The 24,481-nt window shown below is 40.9% G+C and overlaps 2 protein-coding genes across 5 annotated transcripts in view; one reads left to right on the top strand and one right to left on the bottom strand.

The window, feature by feature from the left end:
- Positions 1-24,481, bottom strand: part of LOC135107845 (acyl-coenzyme A diphosphatase NUDT19-like) — a 49,355-nt gene that overhangs the window by 5,924 nt on the left and 18,950 nt on the right. The window contains exons 1-5 of one of the 4 annotated variants that reach the window (XM_064018143.1): positions 5,238-5,256; positions 3,883-3,939; positions 2,959-3,033; positions 866-947; positions 358-451 (exon numbers count right to left, since the gene is read on the bottom strand). In XM_064018143.1, the coding sequence (XP_063874213.1) occupies positions 358-451; positions 866-947; positions 2,959-3,030 (248 nt within the window). In that variant the 5' untranslated portion in view covers positions 3,031-3,033; positions 3,883-3,939; positions 5,238-5,256. Of the gene's footprint in view, positions 1-357; positions 452-865; positions 948-2,958; positions 3,034-3,882; positions 4,256-5,237; positions 5,257-5,516; positions 5,602-24,481 lie in introns of those variants that run through there. The other 3 variants (XM_064018161.1, XM_064018134.1, XM_064018153.1) reach the window with 3 other exon arrangements.
- The window catches only part of LOC135107835 (protein tincar-like), a 56,055-nt gene continuing 49,232 nt past the window's right edge, over positions 17,659-24,481 (top strand). The window contains exon 1 of the mRNA XM_064018124.1: positions 17,659-17,922. The gene's annotated coding sequence lies outside the window, so the exon portion shown is untranslated. The remainder of the gene's footprint in view (positions 17,923-24,481) is intronic.

The raw sequence follows: 24,481 nt of genomic DNA, 5'->3' as shown, positions 1-24,481 counted from the left end.
ATATCACATAAGATGAATTTGATCGTCTCAAGAAATCCGCTGGAAACTACTGAGTTCAAATAAAAATAGTCCTAATTTTTACCATTCACAACAATGCCTTCCTCTAAAAACTCAAATTAACCAATTCCATAACCAGAGATGTCACACACCATTATCATAATCTGGTGATTTACAGTTTTTAAAATTAATCCTTTAAGCTAAGCAACAAAGCAAGATGTATTTCTGAAGGCTTAGTATTTCTCATAGGAGGCAAGTTCTCTCCAGTGTGAGCTCCATATTCCTCATGGATGCAGATCTGTTTCATCATATTGACACCTATCACAAAAGAAACAATTTAACTAATACAATGGAACATACCTAAATTCCTTGAGCAGACTAGATGGTTCGTACCCACATTTCTTGAATACATCAAACCATTCCTCTGAGAAATCTGAAGGTTCGCTGACTCCACCTGAACAAGCAAAAAAGAAGGAACTTGAAGTTGTAAATACTCCAATTTAGATAGGAAGATATTCAGATGGTGCGGCAAAATTTTATTTTTGGGGGGCTTATTCTGCTCTTTGGCTTATGATGTTTCCTTTCCATTTTGCAAGATAGGATGATGTTCAGTGTGACAAGGACCAGCACTATAACAGCTCACAGCAAAGTGGACATGATGACATGAAGGGTCTAATAAAATTTTCCCAATACTAAGATTATTTGGAGGAGTGATTTGTACTTTATACACCTAAAATATATAATTCTAGAATAACTTGAACATTATGGAGAGAAAAAATAAATAAATAAATAAAATAAATAAACATTCTCAAGAGAGCCACATCCTTTCAGACCAAAGTTACCAATTACCACTCACTCTGTGACCTACCTGGAAACACATACGAGTTTGGCAAGAAAGAACTCTTTTCATTGCGTTTCAAAAAGAGCAGCTCAAAGCCTTCCTTGGGAATCTGAAAAATTGTAATCTTTTAATTTCCTTTGCTACATTATAAATCAATACTGAAACATAAAAGAACAATGCAAATTTGATACACCTTTTTCCACTCCACTCATTTATATCAGTTAAAGGAGCCACAACAGGGATGTGGAAGTCATGATTGAAGGTAAAGCCCATGTTGCCTCATGCTGACTACTCTGTGGACCTGCCTCCAAGTCACTTGTATAATCTACCTTCAATTACCATCAAAATATATGTTTTTTTTTCACCACAACAAAGTAATGTTCCTTTTTTCAGAAATTGCCAACTTCATTCAACTTAAAATTGTTCCTTGTTTTTTCATCAAGTAAATGTTGCCATAAACATTTCTGCACAGGATGGAATGATAAATAGAATTCTCTTCCTGACTATGCATTCTTACACAAATAAAATTTATCTGTTTATAAGCACTGCATATTTATACTACATTGTACTTCCCTTGCTCTAAAATTTACATATTTCATACTCTGACTTTACCTTTGCAATCTGATTCAATGAGAAATAAGTCAGCTTTCCTCATTGCCATCTCTGCTTTTACAAATGTACCCATGTGAAGATTAAAGTTGGCCTGCCTACAAATCTGAAAGTTTCATACCCATTCAATCCTGTTACTCTCTCCAGCTAGCCACACTCTACACTATAGAGTAGCAAAGGGCATTTCTAAGAAATAAAAAGCCAAGAAATATGAGATGTGTTCAGTGAGTTCTCAGCCTGACGTAGGAAGGGAGACAGGAGCCCACCACAGCTGGAACACATTCGTACATGTTCCAACAAGTAATGCATGGCTGGCATCTTCCCAACATTTTTTTTTTCAGTTCAACAGTGACTTTTCATGAGTGAGAATGGCACCTTCCAGCAAAATGAGTGAAGTTGAACATTCTGTGATAAAGTTTTCCGTGATTCGAGGGAAGTGTCACAGTTGATTTATAAGGACAGCACTTCGGGACAGCAACTTATCCTATTCCACTGTCAAATATTGAGCTGTTTTTCTTCAAGCAGGACTGAGACTCATGTGAGGATGACTCCTGAAGTAGCAGTTCATCAACTGCAGTCACCAAGGAAACTGTGGCCATAGTAGACAGCATGGTCATGGATAATCAGTGAATCTCAGTGCAATACATTGCTTCTCAACTAGGGATCAGTAATGGATCCGATATTATCATCTTGCATGATCACCTCAACCTTTCTGAGGTCTCTGCCCGATGGATCCCAAGAATGTTGATGCCTGAGCAGAAAAACCAGATAATGACCCTCATGAGAGTGGATCTGGAGAGATTCATGACCAAATTATAACCCAGGATGATTCTGAAACCAAGGCCAAACCTAAGCAATTGAAGTATCCCTCCTGTATTTGACACCACAAAAATTCAAGGTCACAGTTGTCTTAGAAGTTCACAGTGACAGTGTTCTGGGACCCTGAAGGGATCTTCCTCATGGACTTCTTGGATCATCGTCGCACAACTGACGGACCATACTATGCTGATCTACAGGGGGGGGCTTCAGGAGGCTCTACTTGAGAAAGTCTAGTACCCTATGACTTTCACCTTTTCCCACACATGAAGAAACAGCTGCGGGGTGTCTCTTTCGCTGGTGATGAGGAGACCAAGGAGGTCATGGAGGTTTTGGGGGTATTCAACTCACCATTCATCAGGGATGGATTTTCACAGTTGGAGATGAGACTGAAGAAGTGCATTGTGGTCAAAGATGATTACAATGAAAATTTAAAAAAAAGTTGAGTTAACCATTGATCTATTTTTTCTCCTTCTAGATTAGGCTGTGAACTCACTGAACACCCCTCACAGGTCTAGCTTGCCTGGGGCTTTTTTAAGTCGCGTTCCACTCTATAAGATATTATGTCTTTTATTTTGGTAGAAACACCTCCTTTCTTAAGGCAGAGCTCCTGAGAATAGTTTCAGGTGAGCCAAAATACATCATCAATAACTAATCATACACAATGACATGAAGAGGGGAAGCCAAATCCATACCTTGGAATTTGCATTGGCTGCACGTCCCACCACCATTAGTGAGGCTGCCTCCCGCCAAAACCTTCCAGCCATGGCCTGTGGTAAGAATGCTGCATTAGGGACCAATACATTAACATGCAGTGTAAAAGATATTATGTTAACAGATCCCAAAGTCATGTTCATTCAGCTTCTACTATCAATGAGGTTTTGCTTGAAATTATGAAAATGCATGTGTTATAAATATGGCTATCTGAAGTGCCCAAAGACCAACCAGATCTGCCTTCACCATTACTATTTAACTATTGTTACTTAAACATGTTGGTGTAAGCTTTCCTGAACTTACACCAGAAGAGGTCATCAAAAGTGAAAACATAAATACATTTAAAAACAAACATGACTGACCATTGTATATCTAAATACTTTGGTATTTTAAAAAATTAATTTGATCCCAATGCTAGGTGAAGCAATAGTGCATGCACATGTGCCACCTTCCTCCAGGCTAGGTTATACCTAATGTCAGAGTAGGTTGGGTTAGGGGGGGGGTCGAAGGGGGCATCCCCCCTCGATCCCCCCCTAACCCAATCTACCCTGGTTAGATTCGATTCCTACCCTAGATTATATTAGATTCATGGGGTGGAAGGGAGCGCAGCCCCCAATTAGGTTAGGTTATGTTAAGGGGGCCGTGGAGGACGCAGCTCCTCGTTAAGTTACGTTAAGGAACCTCTACTAGTTTTGAACCTATTTTTGGTCAAAATGAATTCTCGGATTGGAGAAAAGAGGAATTGAAAACAGGGTGAACGGATAAAGGACAGCGGGTTCCTGGTACAGCATTCTCCTTTGGCAGATTACACAAGACAGGGGTGAAATACGAAAGACGGTGTAAGCTGCCCCAATGTCGGCGTCAAGTAAAAATACAAGAACTGTTGAAATTGTATAGGTACTCACTGCGGCAACTGTAGCTATGCTACACCGGTTCTGACGTCACTCTAGTTAGGTTCTTCTCTGCAACACAGTCACATTTAAGTTGTCCTGTCATATTATAATTAGAAAGCCTGCGTTCAGTTCAGTTCAGTTGGTATTTTGGGGTATTGCCTTTGCAACTACATCCTTATGCAGGTAGCGCGTGTTCCTTTCCAACGGCTCTTTCTACCTCATCTTCCCAGCATTTTAAACTCTCAAATAAGCTCAAGGATTCTATATAAGTTCCTTGGATAACCTTTACAAATTTCTGATTCTTTCCGAAGGCCCAGATCTCCTCTTCTTCACTCCTCCTCACTCAACATTTTAAATTCCTCAGATAATCTTTATCACTCGATTATCAGTGAAAATTCATTGGGTATTGTTTACAAGTGGATGTATGTAGGAATATTTAGATTTTATAGATTCCTGATAATATTCTTTACCGAAATCCTCCTGACTCATTATAATCTGCAAAAACTCGCTGGCACTGGGATACACTAGATACACATGCTCGGCACTGAATATTTTCTCAGATATGGAAGGACTCCTATATATTATTGTATTCTGAAACACCTTGGCAACTCACTTGACCTCTACTACTTTGAACAAGCTCTAATGAAAGTTGCAAAGGTTTTCAAAGGTATTTTCATCACCCAAGGGATCGATTAATAAAAATTCTACCTTATAGACTAGTCATTTCTTTAGCCTTTGAATTAAGGATATGAGCCTATAAGGGACAATACACGAACATTTCAGTCTAGATTCTACTGTACTAGGTACCTGATATTATAACATGTAAGAAGTAGAGTAATGAAGATATAACATCATGTATAAAAACAAAAGAGAAGGAATTGCTGACATTTTCATATACAGCAGTGAATTTAAGCCACGGAAACTTCCTCTGCATAAACTGAAGATCAGATTTGACTTAACTCTTTAACTGTTATGGCTTCTCCTCCGAGCTTATTAAAATGCTCTGATACATGATTAAAGTACATTGACACTGAAAGCAATTTTTTTTTTTTTTTTGTGCTTTTTGGTTGTATTTTCCTCGGTGATTTTGTTATGGATAACTCAGATGCAATAATGAAATGTCACTCTGTCATTCGTCACTGAAATAGTTAATATCAGTTAGAAAAAACAATTATCCTATTACGTAGCATTATTAGATCACTGCCACGGATCAGAAAGGGGGGTGTGAATCTTCGCTACCTCTTGTTGAACATTTATACGAGGAGCGAGGAAGAGACACGAGAGTTAAGAATGAGCATGTTCACGAGAGAGCGATAGGTAGCCGGTAGGATACTCAATTAAATTTACACGGAAGTCCAACACGTTACCAATAAGACCAAGATCACCAGAGTCTGAAAGAATTTTGCAGAGTTGATTGTTGTTACTGATTCACACTAACACTGCACAATCTTGCCTCGGTTACACACACATACACACACACACACACACACACACACACACATGCGCGCGCATTATGTTAAGCGAGAAAGCATCTACACTTGAGATGTAGGTATTCCTCTTTCATCCACTTATTTCCTAAGGATCAGAAAAGGTAGCCTTACATCAAAACACACATAAGTTCTTGGTTTTCCTGCCATAACTCTCACCTCTATTCTTGCACGGGACAAAGCGATGGAAATGTTGAAAATAGTGCAGCAATACCTCCTTCAGTATTTGTTGACAAGGTCACACTAGTATGTGATCAGGCATCTCGAATCAGTAGCTAAGGGGAACATTGATTTGACGCTAAAAATAGACACATGACGATTACACAGCATAACGGCAGCCGCAGCCTTCACAAGCCTTCATATTAAATGGATCCCATTGAGAGAGAGAGAGAGAGAGAGAGAGAGAGAGAGAGAGAGAGAGAGAGAGAGAGAGAGAGAGTGTATGTGTGTGTGTTTACTCTACCAAAGAAATAAGGAAGAAAAGAGAAACGGCAATACAAATTATAAACAATCTCTCTCTCTCTCTCTCTCTCTCTCTCTCTCTCTCTCTCTCTCTCTCTCTCTCTCTCTCTCTCTCTCTCTCTCCTGTCAACTTCGAAGTAACAAATCATGAAGACGGCGCCGATATAACCTTACGAGGGAGGTGAAGGAAGGCGTAGGGAGGTAATGCGGGGTTTCGAGTTGGGCGGGCGAGGGGTGTCCAAGGGTGTCCAGTGTCCTACCCTCTGTCCCTCCTATACGCCCACCACCTGCTCACCTGCTCACACATGTTCAAGAGGACAAATACCTAACCAACGAATACCCCGCGTGGTGTTTTCACCCTTATCAGTAACTGTTATTAGGGCGAGCTGGCTGTGAGGCTGGGAAGTGGTGGTGGTGGTGGTGGCTGTGGTGGCCGCGTGCAGCTGTGGTAGTGGTGGTGGTGGGTAGTCTTTCACGTACTACCCTCGCTCATTTTGTGGTAGTACCAGCAGCATCGGCAGCAGCATCAACAGTAGTAGTAGTAGTAGTAGTAGTAGTAATAGTAATAGTAGTAGTAATAGTAGTAGCAGTAGTATTAGTAGTAGTAGTAGTAGTAGTAGTAGTAGTAGTAGTAGTAGTAGTAGTAGTAGTAGTAGTAGTTGTTGTTGTTGTTGTTGTTGTTGTTGTTGTTGTTGTTGTTGTTGTTGTTGTTGTAGTAGTTTCTATTATCGTAATGTTGCGGAGGTGTTTTAGAAATATACAACTAGGATATGTATATTTCTGCAGTTATTTAACCAACACACATCCTAATCCAACAATCCCGCTGCCAACAAGAAACATAAATACATCAATAGATGCAAACGAGCATCTTATTACAAAATTTGATGAAGAGAAAACGAACGGTGGACTGGCTGCTGAACTAAACCTTTTCCCACCACGAGAGTGAAAGCAAAGATAATAATGATCTTCAATTAACCTTGCAGTGACAAAATATCGACGTACATTACAGCTTACCAAAATCCACACTAATGATATCTCACCTCTTCGAAAAAAGTAAATAATAATAATGATAAATAAATAATAATAATAAAACCTCGACATGCATATATATATCTTGTAAAAACTATCATTATAACATCTCAGCACTTCATAAATAAAAAGAAAAGAAAACAAATCGTCAGAAAGCAGTTAGGGTAGATAAAGAAAACCTTGAGAGAGAGAGAGAGAGAGAGAGAGAGAGAGAGAGAGAGAGAGAGAGAGAGAGAGAGAGAGAGAGAGAGAGAGCGTACGTGTGTGCTTATCAGTTATGGATGCGTAAGGAAGTGGGCGAGACAACAGAGAGAAAAGGAAGTTTGCTGTTATATTTTCACCCCGATCCATCATCCTCTCCTCTCCTACAACAGATGTTCTAGGATAAGGTTTTTTTTTTCTCTCTCTCTCTTTTTTTGTCTTCCAATACCTTTCCTCGCGTTCGTTAATCAATAATCCATGAAATCTAGTTAAGTGTCTTTTTTCTTCTTCATTCTCTATTTCTTTTGTTTCTTTTTGTTTGCTGTGTTTTGTTCTTGCTATTCTTTTCTCTTCCTTTCCCTCCTTAATACGTCTCCATTATTATTATTCCTAAAAAAAAAAAAGAAAGGAAAAAAGAAAAAAATAAGAGAGAAAGAACCAACATTCTCCATCGATCAATCAATTAACCAGTCAATCAATCCAACACAATAACAACAATATTTTTTCCTACACTCCGCTGCATTATCCAGTCCACCATCATTAAGACGAGACGTGAGGGACGGAGAGACCGCAGAGGGCGAAAGTTCATTATCGTGGGGGGAGGGAGGAACGAGGGAAGGGAGAGACGGGGAAGGAAAGATGTGAGTGACCAGGTGTGCTGAGGTCGTGGGGTCAAGGAGCACCTGGCTGGCCTTCCAAGTTCCTTCACTCATTAAGCTTATCCGTGAGGGGGAGGCGGCAGGGAAGAGGAAAGAGAGGGAGAATCAGTGAAGTTTTGATGGACTATAGATTATTTTGTTCTTTTTAGATATTTTTGTTTGTTTTCGTATTGATTAAAGATTCTATCAGGGTCTCTGGTTTCTATATTCCTGTGTTTAGCTCATCCGTGAGAGAGATGGAGAGGCAAAGAGGAGGAAGGGGAGGGAGAATCAGTGAAGTTTTGATGGATTATAGATTATTTTGTTATCTGATATTTTTTGTTGTTTATTTGATATTGATTCAAGTTTTATATTGTTATATTATTAATTACATTGTTCTGTTTAGCTCGTCCGTGAGGGAGAGGAAGGAGGAAAGAGGAAGGGTAAGGAGAATCAGTGAAACTTTGATGGACTATAGATTTTTTGTTCTTTTTACACATCTTTTGTTGTTTGTTATGTGAAGATTCAAGATTCTGTGTTGTATATATCACTCTATCTGTATGTTTATCAGTATATCGATCTATCTGTCTATTTACCTGTCTATTTATTTATTCATCTATCTATCTATCTATCTATCTATCTATCTATCTATATATATATATATATATATATATATATATATATATATATATATATATATATATATATATATATATATATATATATATGTGTGTGTGTGTGTGTGTGTGTGTGTGTGTGTGTGTGTGTGTGTGTGTGTGTGTGTGTGTGTGTGTGTGTGTGTGTGTGTGTGTGTGTGTGTGTGTGTGTGTGTGTGTTCGCGCGCGCACAAAAGATAGAAATATGGAGCTGGAAAATATCTTTAATACATTACAAAGACCTTGAGAAAGGGAGAGAGAGAGAGAGAGAGAGAGAGAGAGAGAGAGAGAGAGAGAGAGAGAGAGAGAGAGAGAGAGAGAGAGAGAGAGAGAGAGAGAAAGTTATAGTAAATCACTTAAACACAACAATCAAAGAGAATATTCAAGTTTCTTGTTTCCACCATACGGATCCACCTCCGGTTTCCCCTCAGAAAAAAAAACACCACCCCCTCAAAAATAACAGAAAAAAGAAGGGAAATGGAAAGAAAGAAAGAAAGAAAGAAAAAAGGAAAGAAAGAAAGAAGAAGGAGAGGATGATGAAGAAAAACAGGTTTCTCAAAATCAAAGACTACAATGCAAGCACCATCACCAGTAGCAAAAGGCATTACTAATAGCGATTCAACGAAAAAAAAATAAATAAAAACTAAAGAGCATGAAGAACACCACAGCTGCCTGCCATATGACACACTTCTCGAAAAAAAAAAAAAAAAAACTACCCACATGTCATCATAGGAGAGGAAGGATGACAGCTAACCAATCCCTGACCATTCTTCGAGTGACGTCCTGGAACACCCGGCACCAGCAGCCAATGGGAGACAAGCGCACTCGTGCCGTCACAGAAGAAATAGCCAATCGGAGGGCGGGAACAGAGCTGAGGGTCGCGGGCAGGTGGTGAGCGAGGTGCAGGGGCGAGGGAGGACGCGAGGTATCACAGCCACGTTTTCCAGTTTTTTTTTGTTGCAGTAATTGTTATAGTCTGCCTTCCAATGAGCATCGCGCGCCGCCAGAAGGATAAGAGGGAAGGGGCCTCGCGTGCTACAAGGATGCTGCTAGCCTCCTGCTCGCCCTCGAGTTGTTTGGTAGTACGTGTGTTCGCCTTTCTCTCTCTCTCTCTCTCTCTCTCTCTCTCTCTCTCTCTCTCTCTCTCTCTCTCTCTCTCTCTCTCTCTCTCTCTTGTAACTCGTAATGGTTGTTGTTGTTGGTAATGATGTTCGTGAGGTTTGTGAAGGTGGTGGTAATGGTGGTGGTGGTGGGGTATTGTTGTAATCATCATCATTATTATTTTCTTGCTCTTCACTTCCTCTTTCTCCTCCTTGTCCTTCTCTCAACATTGTTGCTATCATTATTATCACCACATTTTTTTCTATCCACCTCAGCACGAAAGACTAAAATAATAATAAGTTCCAAGACAGCATTATGATCACCAACATCATCATTACTGACATGCATTTTCCATTTTCCTGTCGGTCTCAGTCAAGCAACGAATCTATGCACATTACAATACAATACAGTACCACCCTTGCTTGTGCTCTTAGGAAACCTTATAAGGACTGTTTTCAAAGGCCACAAAAGATGCTAAAAGTATGTCGAATTCTCATGGTTTTTATTTTTCAACTAACGAAGCAGAATCCTTACTAAACTACCCTTACAGTCAGGAAAGCACTCTTGAAAATACCCATTAACCTCCACTAGAGAAGGTTAAAGGTTGTCGAGATAAGACGCCAAGACATAGGAGAGTACTGTTCCGCGGTATCAAGCCTCGAGACGTCTTGCATTACGCTGAGCTGGCTGCGTTGAAATTAACTAGAGATTAGCCAGCATGAGGCGGCGGGAAGAGGGTGCTGAGGTTGCAGATGGCGGGGGTCAGGTCAGGCGGGGAGGGCAGGAACCACAGGCTATCGGGCTCGCCACAACAGCTGCAACGTGAACACAGGGGAACACGTGCGTCCACCCCGCTGCCCGTCTGCCGTGCAACTGACGTCCTTCTTTCAGTCACCTCGGGGCATCGCGGTGCAGTGCTATGGACAACACGTGGTGAGTGGAGGCGAGGGATGCTGGATTCGGGGTAAAGTCGTCGATGTAGGATCATGGATAGGACGGGGTATCAGGACCGGATATGAGATAGGACACGGGTAGACCAATACGGATATGAGATTGGCCACGGATATAATAAAGCCCTGATTTGAGATAGCATAAGTAGACTAAAACATGAATCTGAGACAGAACGGGGCTAGACCAAGGCACAAATATGAGACAGGACAGGGTTAGACTGAAGCCCTAATATGAGACAGAGCAGGAGCAGACCAAGACACGGATATGAGGTAGGACAGGGGTAGAATAAAGCTCGAATCTGGGATAGGGGGATGGGAGTAGATCAAGACACTGTTATGAGGTAAGACAGGGGTAGAAAAAAGCCCTAAGTATTAACCAGATTTCTTTCCATCCTATTCCTAAACTACAATGAAAGTTCCCTTTATGACAATGTTCATGAAGCGACACTGTTTTCATTATGTTGAGTTCCTTCACGAAATGGATGTCTTACTTAATAATCTCAGGGTAAGATTTAAATTTCAAACCTCTTTGAGCTCTCACTAGATCTACTTTTAAAGCCAGAGATGTAACTGGTCGAGTTTTCATTTTTTTTTTTTTTCATGATGTAGTATCCTTCGTTAAATTATCACTGCGGTCTTCAAAAACTTCGAAAACCCAGTAACTTCCAATAGGTACTTTGAAAACTCCATTAAATCTATTTTGAAAGGCTATAGAGATGATTTGGTAGAGTTCTCAAGAGCGCTTTTTTTTTTTTTTTTATGATGCAGAATCCTTGTTAAACTATCACTAGAATCCTTGAAAGCTTAATAACTTCTACTAAACACCTTTGAAAACCTCAACAATTTCACCAGATCTTTGCCTTTGATTATGTTAATGCAGAATCCTCTATCAAATTATCACTAGAACTACGAAAATCACCATTGAAAACCTACCAACTTGCACTAAACGTCTATGAAAACACCAGAAACATTCTTCCATTAGAGTCTGTTAAAGTAGTAGCATCCTTGAAAACCCCACTAACTTTAACCAGACACCACTGAAAATCCCAACGACTTCCTTCCACTAATGCAGGTTAAAAGTAGCAGTCGAGATAAGGCATCGGAACAGTTGAGAATACTGTCCTAAATGTCAGGGAAATACAATCAGAACTGGATCCAATCTCCTCCTATTGCTGCTTGCTTTGTTTGCTTCTTCCTCCGTCACCTTTCAAATCCTGCTCACGTCACTCCCTACCCCGCCCCGTCCTGTCCTGTCCCGCTCCAGCATCCCTCCCCTCTGGGTCTGGGTGAGGAGGAAGGAAGGTTGGGGAGGGTAGCGTGGAACTGCAGACTAATGCGCTACTTTGGTGTTCTTTGTACAGTTTACTTGTTTGTTTGTTTGCCTGTTTGTCTGTCTGTCATCGTATTATCATTCAGTTTGTTCTTGTACTCTCTCTCTCTCTCTCTCTCTCTCTCTCTCTCTCTCTCTCTCTCTCTCTCTCTCTCTCTCTAACACTCACACAAGGATGAAGCAATGTCTGACCTTTCAAGACACACGTACACTGTTTCATCGGCAGCACGTATCAGTACTGACAAGCTCACAAAACAACTACCGCTTGCTAAACTTGGCTTCCTATTCCGTCGTACCATCCTGAGTCATTGTCGTACTAATAGCAGAGGGACATCTTTAAGGGGAAATCAGCAAAGAGTTCTAGAAAAGGAAAGATACTGTCTAAGATCCAGATAATTATTAACTAGTTTCCTGAAGAGCCTTGAAGTGTAGGTCATCTTAGTGCTTGGGATTGTATACGGAAAGATTTGGAAGCTTCATATCGGGTTCATATCGGCTTTTTGAAGTTATTAGATGTTTTCAAGAATGTTCCTGCGATTATAACGATAGTTTAACAAGAAAACATTTATGGAAACCCAACTTAGCATCTGTATAGCATTTGAAAATTATTCTATGGACAGTTTAACAAAAAACACCTTTGAAAACTTGTCTAATCATGTGTGTTGCCTTTGAAAACATTCGTAATGAAAAAAAAAAAAAGCGTTGAAACTCGCCTTATTCCAGAAACTCGTACATTAGTGATTGTGTATATATCGTGGGAAGAAGGGAGGAGATTTATCCGATATCTGCTGCCCCCTACCCCTGTTGCGAGCATCGGACATTCCCCGCACGTGCGACAAATCCGCTTTACCATGTGGTGTGGAAAAGGCAAGTGGGGGAAGTTTTCCAATACCGCACCATCATGTGACTGCTCGCGCTCAAATTTTGCATTCAGACGTGACATTGGAGATTTATAGTTTCCAAGGAGTTTCCATTCCAGCATTTTTATTCTCTTGTGTCTGTGGATGTGTTGTATTTCACCCATATTTTTAACTGTGCGTTTTTTTTTTCTTTCTTTCTTTCTTTTGCATTTACACGAAATTCATAGTTTTCGGTCTCTTGTGTGTGTAAATGTGTTCTATTTCGCTCATATTTTTAAGTGTGTGTGCTTTTATCTTTTTTTTTTTTTTTCATTCTTTATTCCTATTGGGTGTTTCGTCTCCCTGCGCTGTTCGCCCCAAGCGGCGTGCCCTGTACTAGCAACGGAAGGAGAGAGGGCGTTGTTGCGAGGCTGAATGCGACAGTGCGTTTTTATCCCATTATGTTTCCGACACAATGCTGTTGCGCCACTTTTGCGTACCAAATTCGGCGAGCTAGACACTCGAGTACAAGTTTGGAGTCTAAAGTTATGATGGCTTAAATGTCTTCACTGCAGCTAAGGAAATTACGTACTTGTATACTGAATCTGTCTGTCTGCCTGCTCCCCCCCCCTCTCTCTCTCTCTCTCTCTCTCTCTCTCTCTCTCTCTCTCTCTCTCTCTCTCTGTGATACACAAAATCATACCACGTTTCAGTGTTCGGGCCGCGGGAACACGAGAACAAGGGAAGCTGTGCAGGGAAACTGGTCAGACCTGATGACCTTCCACTCACCACGCGTTCCTTGTGCTCACAGCTCACACCTGCCTGGCCGTGGATCCTTGAAGGTGTCCAGTATACAATGTTTGCCTTAACGGTGTGCCTGGCTGCCTGGATAGCGCCGTCTCTGCCACATACACAAAGCTCAATCTGAAGAGATGCCATAGCTTTCAGTATTTCAGTGATTTCAGTGGTCATTGTAATGTTTCCCTCTGCATCTGGTTCAAATACAGTGACTTTTCTTTTTATTTCAACACGTGATGTAACTTCTGGTTGGGGTTTTTACGTGCATAAGGACATTTCATCATGAGGGAAGGAGTGCAAGATGCCTTCAGGTCTACACGTGATAATCTCTTTATGAAACAATACACACCTCTTACTACATTAACCATCATCCATAGCCATAAATTTATCTGATCTCTTAAAAGTCCCCATCAGATCTTTACTAACATCATTACTGAATCCATTACAGTCATCTACCAGCCTATTTTATTAGCTTAACTTTATTAAAACGTATTTATTATTAATATATTGCCTCATAACTTAGACAGGCGAAGTGATCCAAACATCCGTGTATCTGTATATTTTCTTCATTTACTTCGTCTTAAGGTTTTTCCTAGAGTAATCTTGTCCCAGAAGGCGTTATTGTAACGAACATCTCGCCCTCAACCGTCCAAACCGGCTGGGGAAATCTTGCCTGGCTGTGTGGATCAAGATACTGTGTCAGTGGAGAGCGCGTTGCCAACCAACATCCACACATTCAAGTATGCCGAATGCTATTGTGACTGATATATAGAATTTAATTCTTATGTATTTTCAGGGTTTGCACTGGTATCATCCATGGGGAGGGCAGGGGAAGGGTTAGTGTAATACAACAGCGAGAGTTTTGTGTGTTTTGAGGTGTGTTGCTGTCTCTGTCTCTCTCTCAGCTGGACGAAAGAAAATATAATGAAGTGGGTTCCATTGAAAGAGACAGACAGTTGCCGGACGCCGTGGAAATATAGCGTGATCTGAACTATTATGCACACTCAGCCCTGGACTTTGGTGGGGGACCGAAGCACAAGTTGGTTTTTTATGGTTATATGATCCTCCCCTTCAGCGACATAATCCTATTTCAATTCCACGACTTAAATGTTCAATACCGCGTCGTTATTTTCTCTAGTAAAGGAATGTACCGTGCAGTGTTAAACCCATGTGCCTTTGCTGCCGAGAGAGTTTCACTGTGAATAGCAATATGACCTCATCGTAAAAAAATCCCTTACTGATTTTAATGTTGATTTTATTGATTTTATTTGATGCTATTTATTGATTTATTTCGTCACTCGCTTCTTCTTCCGCTGCTAACAGGACATTTAATGTCCTGCGCTTCATCGCAAAAAAAAAAAGAAAAAATAAATATATTGATTTTAATAGTATATATATTTTTTTTAACAGGTAGATCAACCAAGGACAAAAAAGAAATGGATTAAAAAGAGAGAGAGAAAAAAAAACGCTAAAATGCCGTTATCCCCCAAACAAGAGTTAGTTAGTACTGCAATATATTAAGTACCTATTTTTCCATTGAATTATCTTCGATTTACACCTACTATTATCTCTCAGTTAATTTTCTTAGCAAGATAACTTGTGCATCCAGACGTAACAGGATTACTATAATTTCCTTTCTCCGAGTGGATGAGACAAAAGCTTCACTAAAGGCAAACTTATGAAAAGACTTGAGCGAGTCCCGGAAAGCCTCGGGGCGGCGCCACAGTTGCATAATGTGTTGAGTCTCCACGGCTGCCATGGTGTCCCTCGTCCGGAACCAATTTACGCCACGCAATAACTCGCCGCCTTCTGTGCAGTCGCTAAAACGTGTTTTTTTCCCAAGGCCGCGTCGTCAAGGGCAATTCCACTCGTGCTGAGACAAAGCTGCTACAGTTCTCCTATGAAGCTTTCCTTCTTTACTTCGCCAGGAAAAGTTACTCATTTGGGATTTACATCTGTCCATCTTTTTTACATAGATATTTTTCATTACTACTACTACTACTACTACTACTACTACTACTATTAATAATAATAATAATAATAATAATAATAATAATACTATTACTACTACTACTACTACTACCACTACTACTACTACTACTACTACTCACTATTACTCTCACCATTACCAAATCCACTCAAGGCCACTACAGACATGCCCATGAACCCGCATTGAATCCACACAGAGCGAGGTGGGCGTGGCCTGTCCCGGGAAGAGGTGAATAAGAGAGCGGTGTGGCGTGAGACTTGAGGACATGGACAGCATTGCATCAGGGTGTATACTGTGATGTCTCTCTCTTTAATGTGATGAACATCCCGCCAGTGTTTGCTCGATTGGGTGGGCAAGAATGTTGGCTGTTTGTCTGTATGTCTCTGTCTGTATATATATTTTTTTTCTTTCTACCTATCTACATTTCTTTCTTTCTTTCTTAGTATCTGTCTATCTATCTATATCTATCAATCAGTCTATCCATATTTCTGTCAATCTTTCTATCATCATTTCGTCCTTTCTTATCCTTACGAGGTTAGATAAATTTATAAGTGTCTCCCAGTTTTCCTTGAGCCTTCCCTTGTCTTTCTCCACACACACACACACACACACACACACACACACACACACACACACACACACACACTGTCTCCAGTAAGTCTTCGTACTTCCCACTAGTTTTCATCCTAATACTTCGAATTCCAATGCTATTCTGAGTCTATCTGTCTATCAATCTATCTATCTATTTATCTATCTATCTATCTATCATCGCCCGTGGTTAGTTCAGATTCGTCTTTCTTAAACTCTCGTTCAAGCCTGTAATGTGACTAGGCACGCAAGACATTATTACGGTACTTTGCTTACGGTTAGTGCTGTTATTTGGAGAGAGAGAGAGAGAGGAGAGAGAGAGAGAGAGAGAGAGAGAGAGAGAGAGAGAGAGAGAGAGAGAGAGAGAGAGAGAGAGAGAGAGAGAGAGAGTCATGCATACTGTAGGTCACGCACTCCAAAGGCACTCTCTCACTTAACTTGGTGCCACCGATCAATATGGGACAGTCCTCACCATTGTGCCCGATTTGACACACACACCACACACACTCACACACACACACACACACACATAGCAACAGTAGTAGTAAACAGCAATAGTAGTGGTGGTCTTGGTAGTAGTAGTAGTAGTAGTAGTAGTATGTAGTAGTAGTAGTAGTAGTAGTAGTAGTAGTAGTAGTAGTAATTAGAAGTAGTAGTAGTAGCAGTAGTAGTAGTAGTAGTAGTAGGTAAGTAGTAGTAGTAGTAGTAGTAGTAGTTGTTGTTGTTGTTGCTGTAGTAGTTGTAGTTGTAGTAGTAGTAGTAGTAGTAGTAGTAGTAGTAGTAGTAGTAGTAGTAGTAGCTTATCACATACAGCCTTACAATACAAAAGGATTCTTCAGATACATTGATTACGAACATAAGAAATTTATAAAGCTGCACATAATAATACGAAAATGATCACAAGGAACTTACGAGTACACGGCAAACATGTTCTGATCACACACACACACACACACACACACACACACACACACTGCTCCTGAGGTGTGACCAGAAATTACTTCACTATTACCACGACAATTCCTTAGCACCACAATTAATTATTCACCCCACACCTCTGCCCTGCCACACTTCTTAATGACCACGTGACAGCGCCAGACTGCTAAACGACAACAGGACACGAGAGGAGCGAGTCAGGACTAGAAACCTGAAACCTGGATTCTTAAAAACGTTTTGTCATTTCATCAGGACTATTTACATAAACCAAGCGAGATGATTCGATGTGTTCTCATATGTTTTTTCTTCTTATTGGTGTACGATCTTTGTTAAACTATCACCAGAATAAAAAAAACACTCTTGAAAATCCACATTAACTTTCATGACATCTCATTAGAACAATTTCCACAAGCCAAGCGAGATGATTCGACGAATTCTCATGTGTGTTTTCCTTCCTATTGATGTAAAATCCTTATTAAACTTTCTCCAGAAACATATAAAAAAAAAAAACACCCTTGAAAACCCATATTAATTTCCACTACAGGTTAAAAGTAGTCGATAATAAGTTTAGTCATTTTCTCATGTGAGTCTTTGTTAAACCAGCACCAGAATCACGAGAACACTCTTGTAAAAACCTTTATTAACTTCCACTACACTGTTAAAAGCAGTCGAGAGAGAATACGAGCCCCGACTCTGAGCCCCGACTCTTCCCCTTCAATTACACATTCGTACGTCTGGCACACACTTGTGTTTTGGTGGCGGGAGCCGCGTGTTGTTGGGGTTCATGGGAGGACGCGGGTGTATGGAAGGGAGGGGGCGTGTGGAGTGGAGCCTAGAGTCGCCCGGCTTGGCGGTCTGCTGAGTGAGTAGTGCGCAAGGCAGTAGTATCTGGTGTGTCGCGTTGTGAGGGTTACTGTCGCTCTCTCGTGGACTCAGTGAATGGCCGCCTCACTCTCGCGACAAGTGCCGTGGGGACATGTGCTGAGCCTCTGATTCGTGATCTGCGGTACTAGCGGGATCTATCTAGTCTCCTCCTTAGTCATACGGGTGAGTAGTGATGCTGGCTAGTAAGGACATGTGTACTGAAATGCCGTATAGGAAAATGATACTGGAAAACAAGGAATGAATGCTCCCAGAAAGTCGATGTTGGTTGTGAATTATGGATTGACTTGAAATTTCTCCAGAGTCTGTTTCTTTCTCTCATGGTACAAAACATTCAGAGAGAGGGAGAATAATGAGAAATACGTTCCTTGATAATTTACCAGATATACAGATTGAAACGTGAAGATATTGGATCCTTTTTCTACCTGCTATAATCTCTCTCTCTCTCTCTCTCTCTCTCTCTCTCTCTCTCTCTCTCTCTCTCTCTCTCTCTCTCTCTCTCTCTGAAACACAAACGCCTACCCATCACTACCCTTCACAAACCACTATATAAACACCTCAACACCGACAAAGAATCGTAGCTAAGTACACTTATTCTTGACTTCATAGTGATAAGCAAGTACTTCACCCACGCCAAACGAAACAGTACAAGTAGATTACAGAAAAAAAAAGAATTAGCATACCAAATCTGACATTACACAGCTCACTCAAGAAATTTTAATAGTTCCAATTTTTTTTTTTTGGTCAAGTAAGGGGCATCAATCTCAGTATGCCTGAAGAAGGAAGATATTCAGTGTTAAGTGCTTTCTGTTATATGTTAGAGTGTGGCAGAATTGTGTGTGGGTATCAGTGTTCCCAGATTTATAAGAGTATTTGAACTTATATGAAAAGGATATTGGATGTGGGAGAAAGGTATTAGAACTTATATAAGAGAGAGATAGAGAAGGAAAAAGAAAGGATCCAGTCTCTCTCTCTCTCTCTCTCTCTCTCTCTCTCTCTCTCTCTCTCTCTCTCTCTCTCTCTCTCTCTCTCTCTCTCTCTCTCTTCCCCCTAACACAGTGTTTACACAGTCGTTATGACTAACCTCAACTTAAACAAACCATCAGCGAGACAAAATGCAGACTTATGTGCCCTCGTGTGTGTGTGTGTGTGTGTGTGTGTGTGTGTGTGTGTGTGTGTTATTATTATAAACTTTGTCTTCTTTCTTATATCTAACTGATGATGATGGAAATAGTAGTAGTAGAAATAGGAGGAGGAGGGGGAGGGAGAAGAAATACACGGAGAAAAGAGAAACAGTAAAATAGTAAAATCAGTCGCAATCGTAGTAGTAGTAGTAGTAGTAGTAGTAGTAGAACAACAACAACAATAACAATAACAACAGTAATAATAATAGTAATAGTAATAATAATAATAATAATAACAATAACAATCAGCCACCCTCGCCTCGCGGCCTTGACAGTATCCCTCACCAGACTCAAGGGTCAGCCACGCGTGTTTTTGTGTCTCCAGGCTAAAAAAAAAAGTAATAGAACGAGTTACATTCTCTCTCTCTCTCTCTCTCTCTCTCTCTCTCTCTCTCTCTCTCTCTCTCTCTCTCTCTCTCTCTCTCTCTCTCTCTCTCAACTATTTTAAAGCATTTGATAGGGATGAAATTAGTTGTTACTACTACCACTACTATTACTACTACTACTGTCAAGATGACCACCCCCCTTAGGACAATATCAATATCAATTACGACTACATTTATACTACTACTACTACTACTACTGCTACTATTACTACTACTACTACTACTACTACTACTGTTACCACTGCTACAACTTTTCTTCCCTCCTCTTCCATCACCTCCAACTACTACTACTACTACCAGAATTATCGGGTACCGCATTAGCTCAATTCCCGTTCCCATATTTCTTAAGAGTGGATTGATTGTGTATGTCAGGGAGAGAGAGAGAGAGAGAGAGAGAGAGAGAGAGAGAGAGAGAGAGAGAGAGAGAGAGAGAGAGAGAGAGAGAGAGAGCAGCGGGCATCAGCGTCCAATAAGCTGGCGAGCATCACAGGTAAGAAGTGTCGTGATTGGTTCGCTGGGGGGCAGGTGTGCTGTGTTTTGTGTGGGCACGACCTGACCTCACCTGGCGATTTCTCCCCCCCTTTTCTTCCTCCTTCTCCTCCTTCTCCTCCTCCTTCGTATTATTGTATTATTTCTTGTCCTTTCGCTCGCCTTTCTTCCTTTCAGTCTTGCTCCCTTTTCCAGCTGAAAGTGTATTGTGTATTATAAACTTTCTTATACATAGCTCTCTCTCTCTCTCTCTCTCTCTCTCTCTCTCTCTCTCTCTCTCTCTCTCTCTCTCTCTCTCTGTATTGTGTTGTGTAAGTTTTCCTAGTTTCTTTTCCTATAACTCTCTCTCTCTCTCTCTCTCTCTCTCTCTCTCTCTCTCTCTCTCTCTCTCTCTCTCTCTCTCTCTCTCTCTCTCTCTCTCTCCTTCAGGTACAGAAAATCAATAGTGTTGTGATCTTGGGAGGAAACCTAATGAAAGAGGAGGTAAAATAGGAGAGAGAGAGAGAAAAAAAAGGAGGAAAGTTGATTATCTCTCTCTCTCTCTCTCTCTCTCTCTCTCTCTCTCTCTCTCTCTCTCTCTCTCTCTCTCTCTCTCTCTCTCTCTCTCTCTCTCTCTCTCTCTCTCTCTCTACCTACCTACCTGTATTGTGTAATTTTTCTTATAGTTTCCTCTCTATTCTTCCTTCTCTCTCTCTCTCTCTCTCTCTCTCTCTCTCTCTCTCTCTCTCTCTCTCTCTCTCTCTCTCTCTCTCTACCTGTATTGTGTAATTTTTCTTATAGCTTCCTCTCTATTCTTCCTTCTCTCTCTCTCTCTCTCTCTCTCTCTCTCTCTCTCTCTCTCTCTCTCTCTCTCTCTCTCTCTCTCTCTCTCTCTCTCTCTCTCTCTCTCTCTCTCTCTCTCTCTCTCTCTCTCTCTCTCTCTCTTATGCATACGTATCTTTTCATTCCCTTTCACAATATTCTGTTTCCTGCTTCTGTTATTGCTCTTTGTCCCTTTTTCCCTTTCTATTTCTCTCGGGATGGGAGGGAAGCTGAGAGGGAGAGGCAGGAAAGGGAGAGAAGAGGAGAGGAGAGGAGAGAAATTTTTCCTTCTCCAACTCTCCCTTTCTCCCTCATTCCCTCCCTTGCTTCAGAATGGGAGAGGCGGCCACAGTACCCGTCTGGAATATAAATTATGAGACAGAGAGAGAGAGAGAGAGAGAGAGAGAGAGAGAGAGAGAGAGAGAGAGAGAGAGAGAGAGAGAATGAAAAACAAAATTTCCTTCCTTCTTTTCCCTTCCTTGTCCCCCCCTTCTCTCTCTCTCTCTCTCTCTCTCTCTCTCTCTCTCTCTCTCTCTCTCTCTCTCTCTCTCTCTCTCTCTCTCTCTCTCTCTCTCTCGTCTCCTTGTTGCCATAGTAACCTCTCCTGCCTCCTCCTCCCCTCGCTACCTAAGACATGGATGAATGGGTAGACAGATGGACAGAATATATATGTGTATGTACAAATTTACGAGCATAACCCTTTCCGTGGAATTCTTGTGTCTGTTTTTAGAATTCTCAGTGACGGTAGAGAGACTGACGCATGTATAGGTTGACACACACACACACACACATACACACTATATTTTTAGTCACAGGTTGTCACTTTTGCTTCCATCCTTTGTTTTTCCTTTTCTGACAGAGATGGAGAGAGAGAGAGAGAGAGAGAGAGAGAGAGAGAGAGAGAGAGAGAGAGAGAGAGAGAGAGAGAGAGAGGGGAACTTTTAGGATGTGGTGACAGATGAGCTCTCTCTCTCTCTCTCTCTCTCTCTCTCTCTCTCTCTCTCTCTCTCTCTCTCTCTCTCTCTCTCTCTCTCTCTCTCTCTCTCTGGTGTTGACAAGAGCGATCCTCAGCGAGCTCTCACGATTATATTTTTCTGATCTTCACCTTGGCCCAGAAATCCTCTAATTGGGTCCCTAGACGTGTGTGTGTGTGTGTGTGTGTGTGTGTGTGTGTGTGTGTGTGTGTGTGTGTGTGTGTGTGTGTGTGTGTGTTGGCAGCGAGGAGTTTCTAACAAGGATGGTGAAAGAACAAGGAATCATTATCACGAGAGGTTCCTCGAGGAAAAGCCACACGCATGTAGACAATGGTACTATACAGGAGAGAAAGAGTAAGCTCAGGGTGTGCGTCTAGAAAGGACAAGGTCGAGCTACCAAGGAAGTTAGCACTCGAATTCAGAAACGCTGTGTTCCCTCACCACGACTATCTTCAAAGGCAACAAATATTATTAATCGGGTTCTCAAGAGTGTTTCTCCTGTTAATAATGTATAAATCTTGTTCATTTGTCTCTAGAATCGTAAAAAAAAGCACTTAAAAACCCATGTCACTTCAACTTAGAGCCTTTTCAAAATAGTCGAGGTGCTATCAGAAGTGTTTCAGAAGTGTGCTTTCATACTGGCGTTCACTAAGGAGAAACATATCAGCATGCAGGAGAAAAAGGGTAGGGCAAGGGTGTGTGTCTAGAGAGGACAGGGATAAGCTGCTAGGGAAGTTCAAAGTGTATTTACGTAGCGTGTTTGTGGAGTGGTGTTCACTAAGAAGCAGCATATCAAAGTACAAGAGTACACAATCAGTACAGCATTGTCCACTTTTATACATTTCTCTTCTTTCTTTTTTTTTTGTTTTTCTTTTAATTTTGTTTCTCTTCTTTTCTTGTTTTCTTATTTCGTTTTTCTTTTCTTCTCCCTATTCCGTTTTTCTTCTTTTCTTGGTCCGTTTTGATTTAATTCACGGTTACCACACTCCTGAATCACTTTTCTTCACTCCCACAGGCAGTTCTTCAACATAATAATCCAAAAAAGCAAAAAGGAAAGGATGCAACCTTGTCTCTCACCTCGATGCTGTAAAATTTCTTGGGTGAAGTGACATGTGGGTTATAGAATTATGCAGAGGAGGAAGGACAAGACAAAGGAGAGATGGGAGAAAGAATCAAGAAAGAAGGATAATTTGAGGGTGGAAATTCTCAAGTTTGGTAATATAATGAATGGTAATTTTGTGGTTTCTAAGATAAACTCACACGTATGTATATAAAAGTATGACGCGACTTTGCAAAGAAAAAAAAAGGTACGAGACAAGAAAGTACATTAAGAAAGAAGGAGAATAATTTGAAGGTAAAAGTCCAAAGGTTAGGTAACATTATGAGTGACAGACAGCAGACCCTCTGAGAATCACCAATATACAAACACCCTCGATGAAATTATATACAAGAGAAAAAATAAGACAAGTGGATGCATCAAAGATCACAGATAAAAAATAAAAAATAAAAGAGGAGAGAATGAACAATATATGTGTTAGAAAATTCAGAGGTACGATGTATGTGCGTAAATATACAGAGACATGATGAAAGTATAAAGCAAATAGATGCATCAGAGAAAGTAAAAAGTAAGATCCATGGAGGAAGAAGGAAGGATACACGAGTTTGAAAGTTCAGAGGTACGAGAGGAAAGTAGTGTAGGTAAGTAAATAGACATGATAAAAATATACAGAGGGGGAAAGAAATAAGACACAAATTTATACATCAGAGAAGACAGAGAACAAAAATGCATGAAGGAAGATGGAAGGAGAGGTTGAGTGTTAAAGTTCAAAGGTCTGGGAGGAAAGCAGCGTGAGAAAGCAGTGACAGTGTGGCAGCAGTGTTGCGCTGGCTTAACAAGGCTAGACTGGCCACACCTCGCCCTCCTGCCGCCTTGATAAATAGTTAACTTGGCGTATTGGATTCCCGTGCATAGTATCCGTTTGTGTGCGTGTGTGTTTGTGTGCGGGTGTGGGTGTGTGTAGGTATCTGGATTGGTGGTACGTGGGTGGGTGGGTGGGTGCTGATCAATACTTTTCGTTATATTTTCATGAGTTTCTTTTCTTTCTCTCACTTTATTTAGCTAAACCAGTTATGTATTACCCTGTATGATCTTCTTCCTCTTCTTCTTCTTCTTCTTATTATTATTATTATTATTATTAGCACTACTACTACTACTACTACTAATGGTGTTTGTTGTTTGTAATTTAATGCGCGTCTCATTATAATGGATTAAGAGGAAATACCAGAGGCTTTGATCATGTAGGTTAGGTCATAAGCCAACAGGCCCCCACTCCCACCTTTCTCTTTCTCTCTCTCTCTCTCTCTCTCTCTCTCTCTCTCTCTCTCTCTCTCTCTCTCTCTCTCTCTCTCTCTCTCTCTTAACTCATTCCCATATTATTTTTTTGCGCTTTTTTTTATCTTATTTTTTTATCTTTTTTTATCTTATTTATTTGCCTTTTTTATCTTTTTTCTTTTCTTTTTCTTTCAATTTATACTCCCGATGCCTTGTTTTTTCCACTATTTCTCGTCAAAAAGTCCTCTCCTACTTTACATTTTCTGATCCTACCCACCCACCTACCTACACATACGCTCCCCCTCCTTCCCACACACACACACACACACACACACACACACACCTTGGCAGAAAGATTTTGGATCCAAACCTCCCAAGCGGAAAATATGTAAGGGACGGGGAGGTGATAACTTGAAGCTTATCTCTCTCTCTCTCTCTCTCTCTCTCTCTCTCTCTCTCTCTCTCTCTCTCTCTCTCTCTCTCTCTCTCTCTCTCTCTCTCTCTCAGGTCTCAGATGTCACCGTTTTCCCAGTGAGGGCGTCGGGTTCTCTCTCTCTC

Source organism: Scylla paramamosain, chromosome 2, assembly GCF_035594125.1.
Source record: "Scylla paramamosain isolate STU-SP2022 chromosome 2, ASM3559412v1, whole genome shotgun sequence".
In the NCBI taxonomy this organism is placed as follows: Eukaryota; Metazoa; Arthropoda; class Malacostraca; order Decapoda; family Portunidae; genus Scylla; species Scylla paramamosain.
This window is presented reverse-complemented; position numbering and strand designations above follow the sequence as displayed.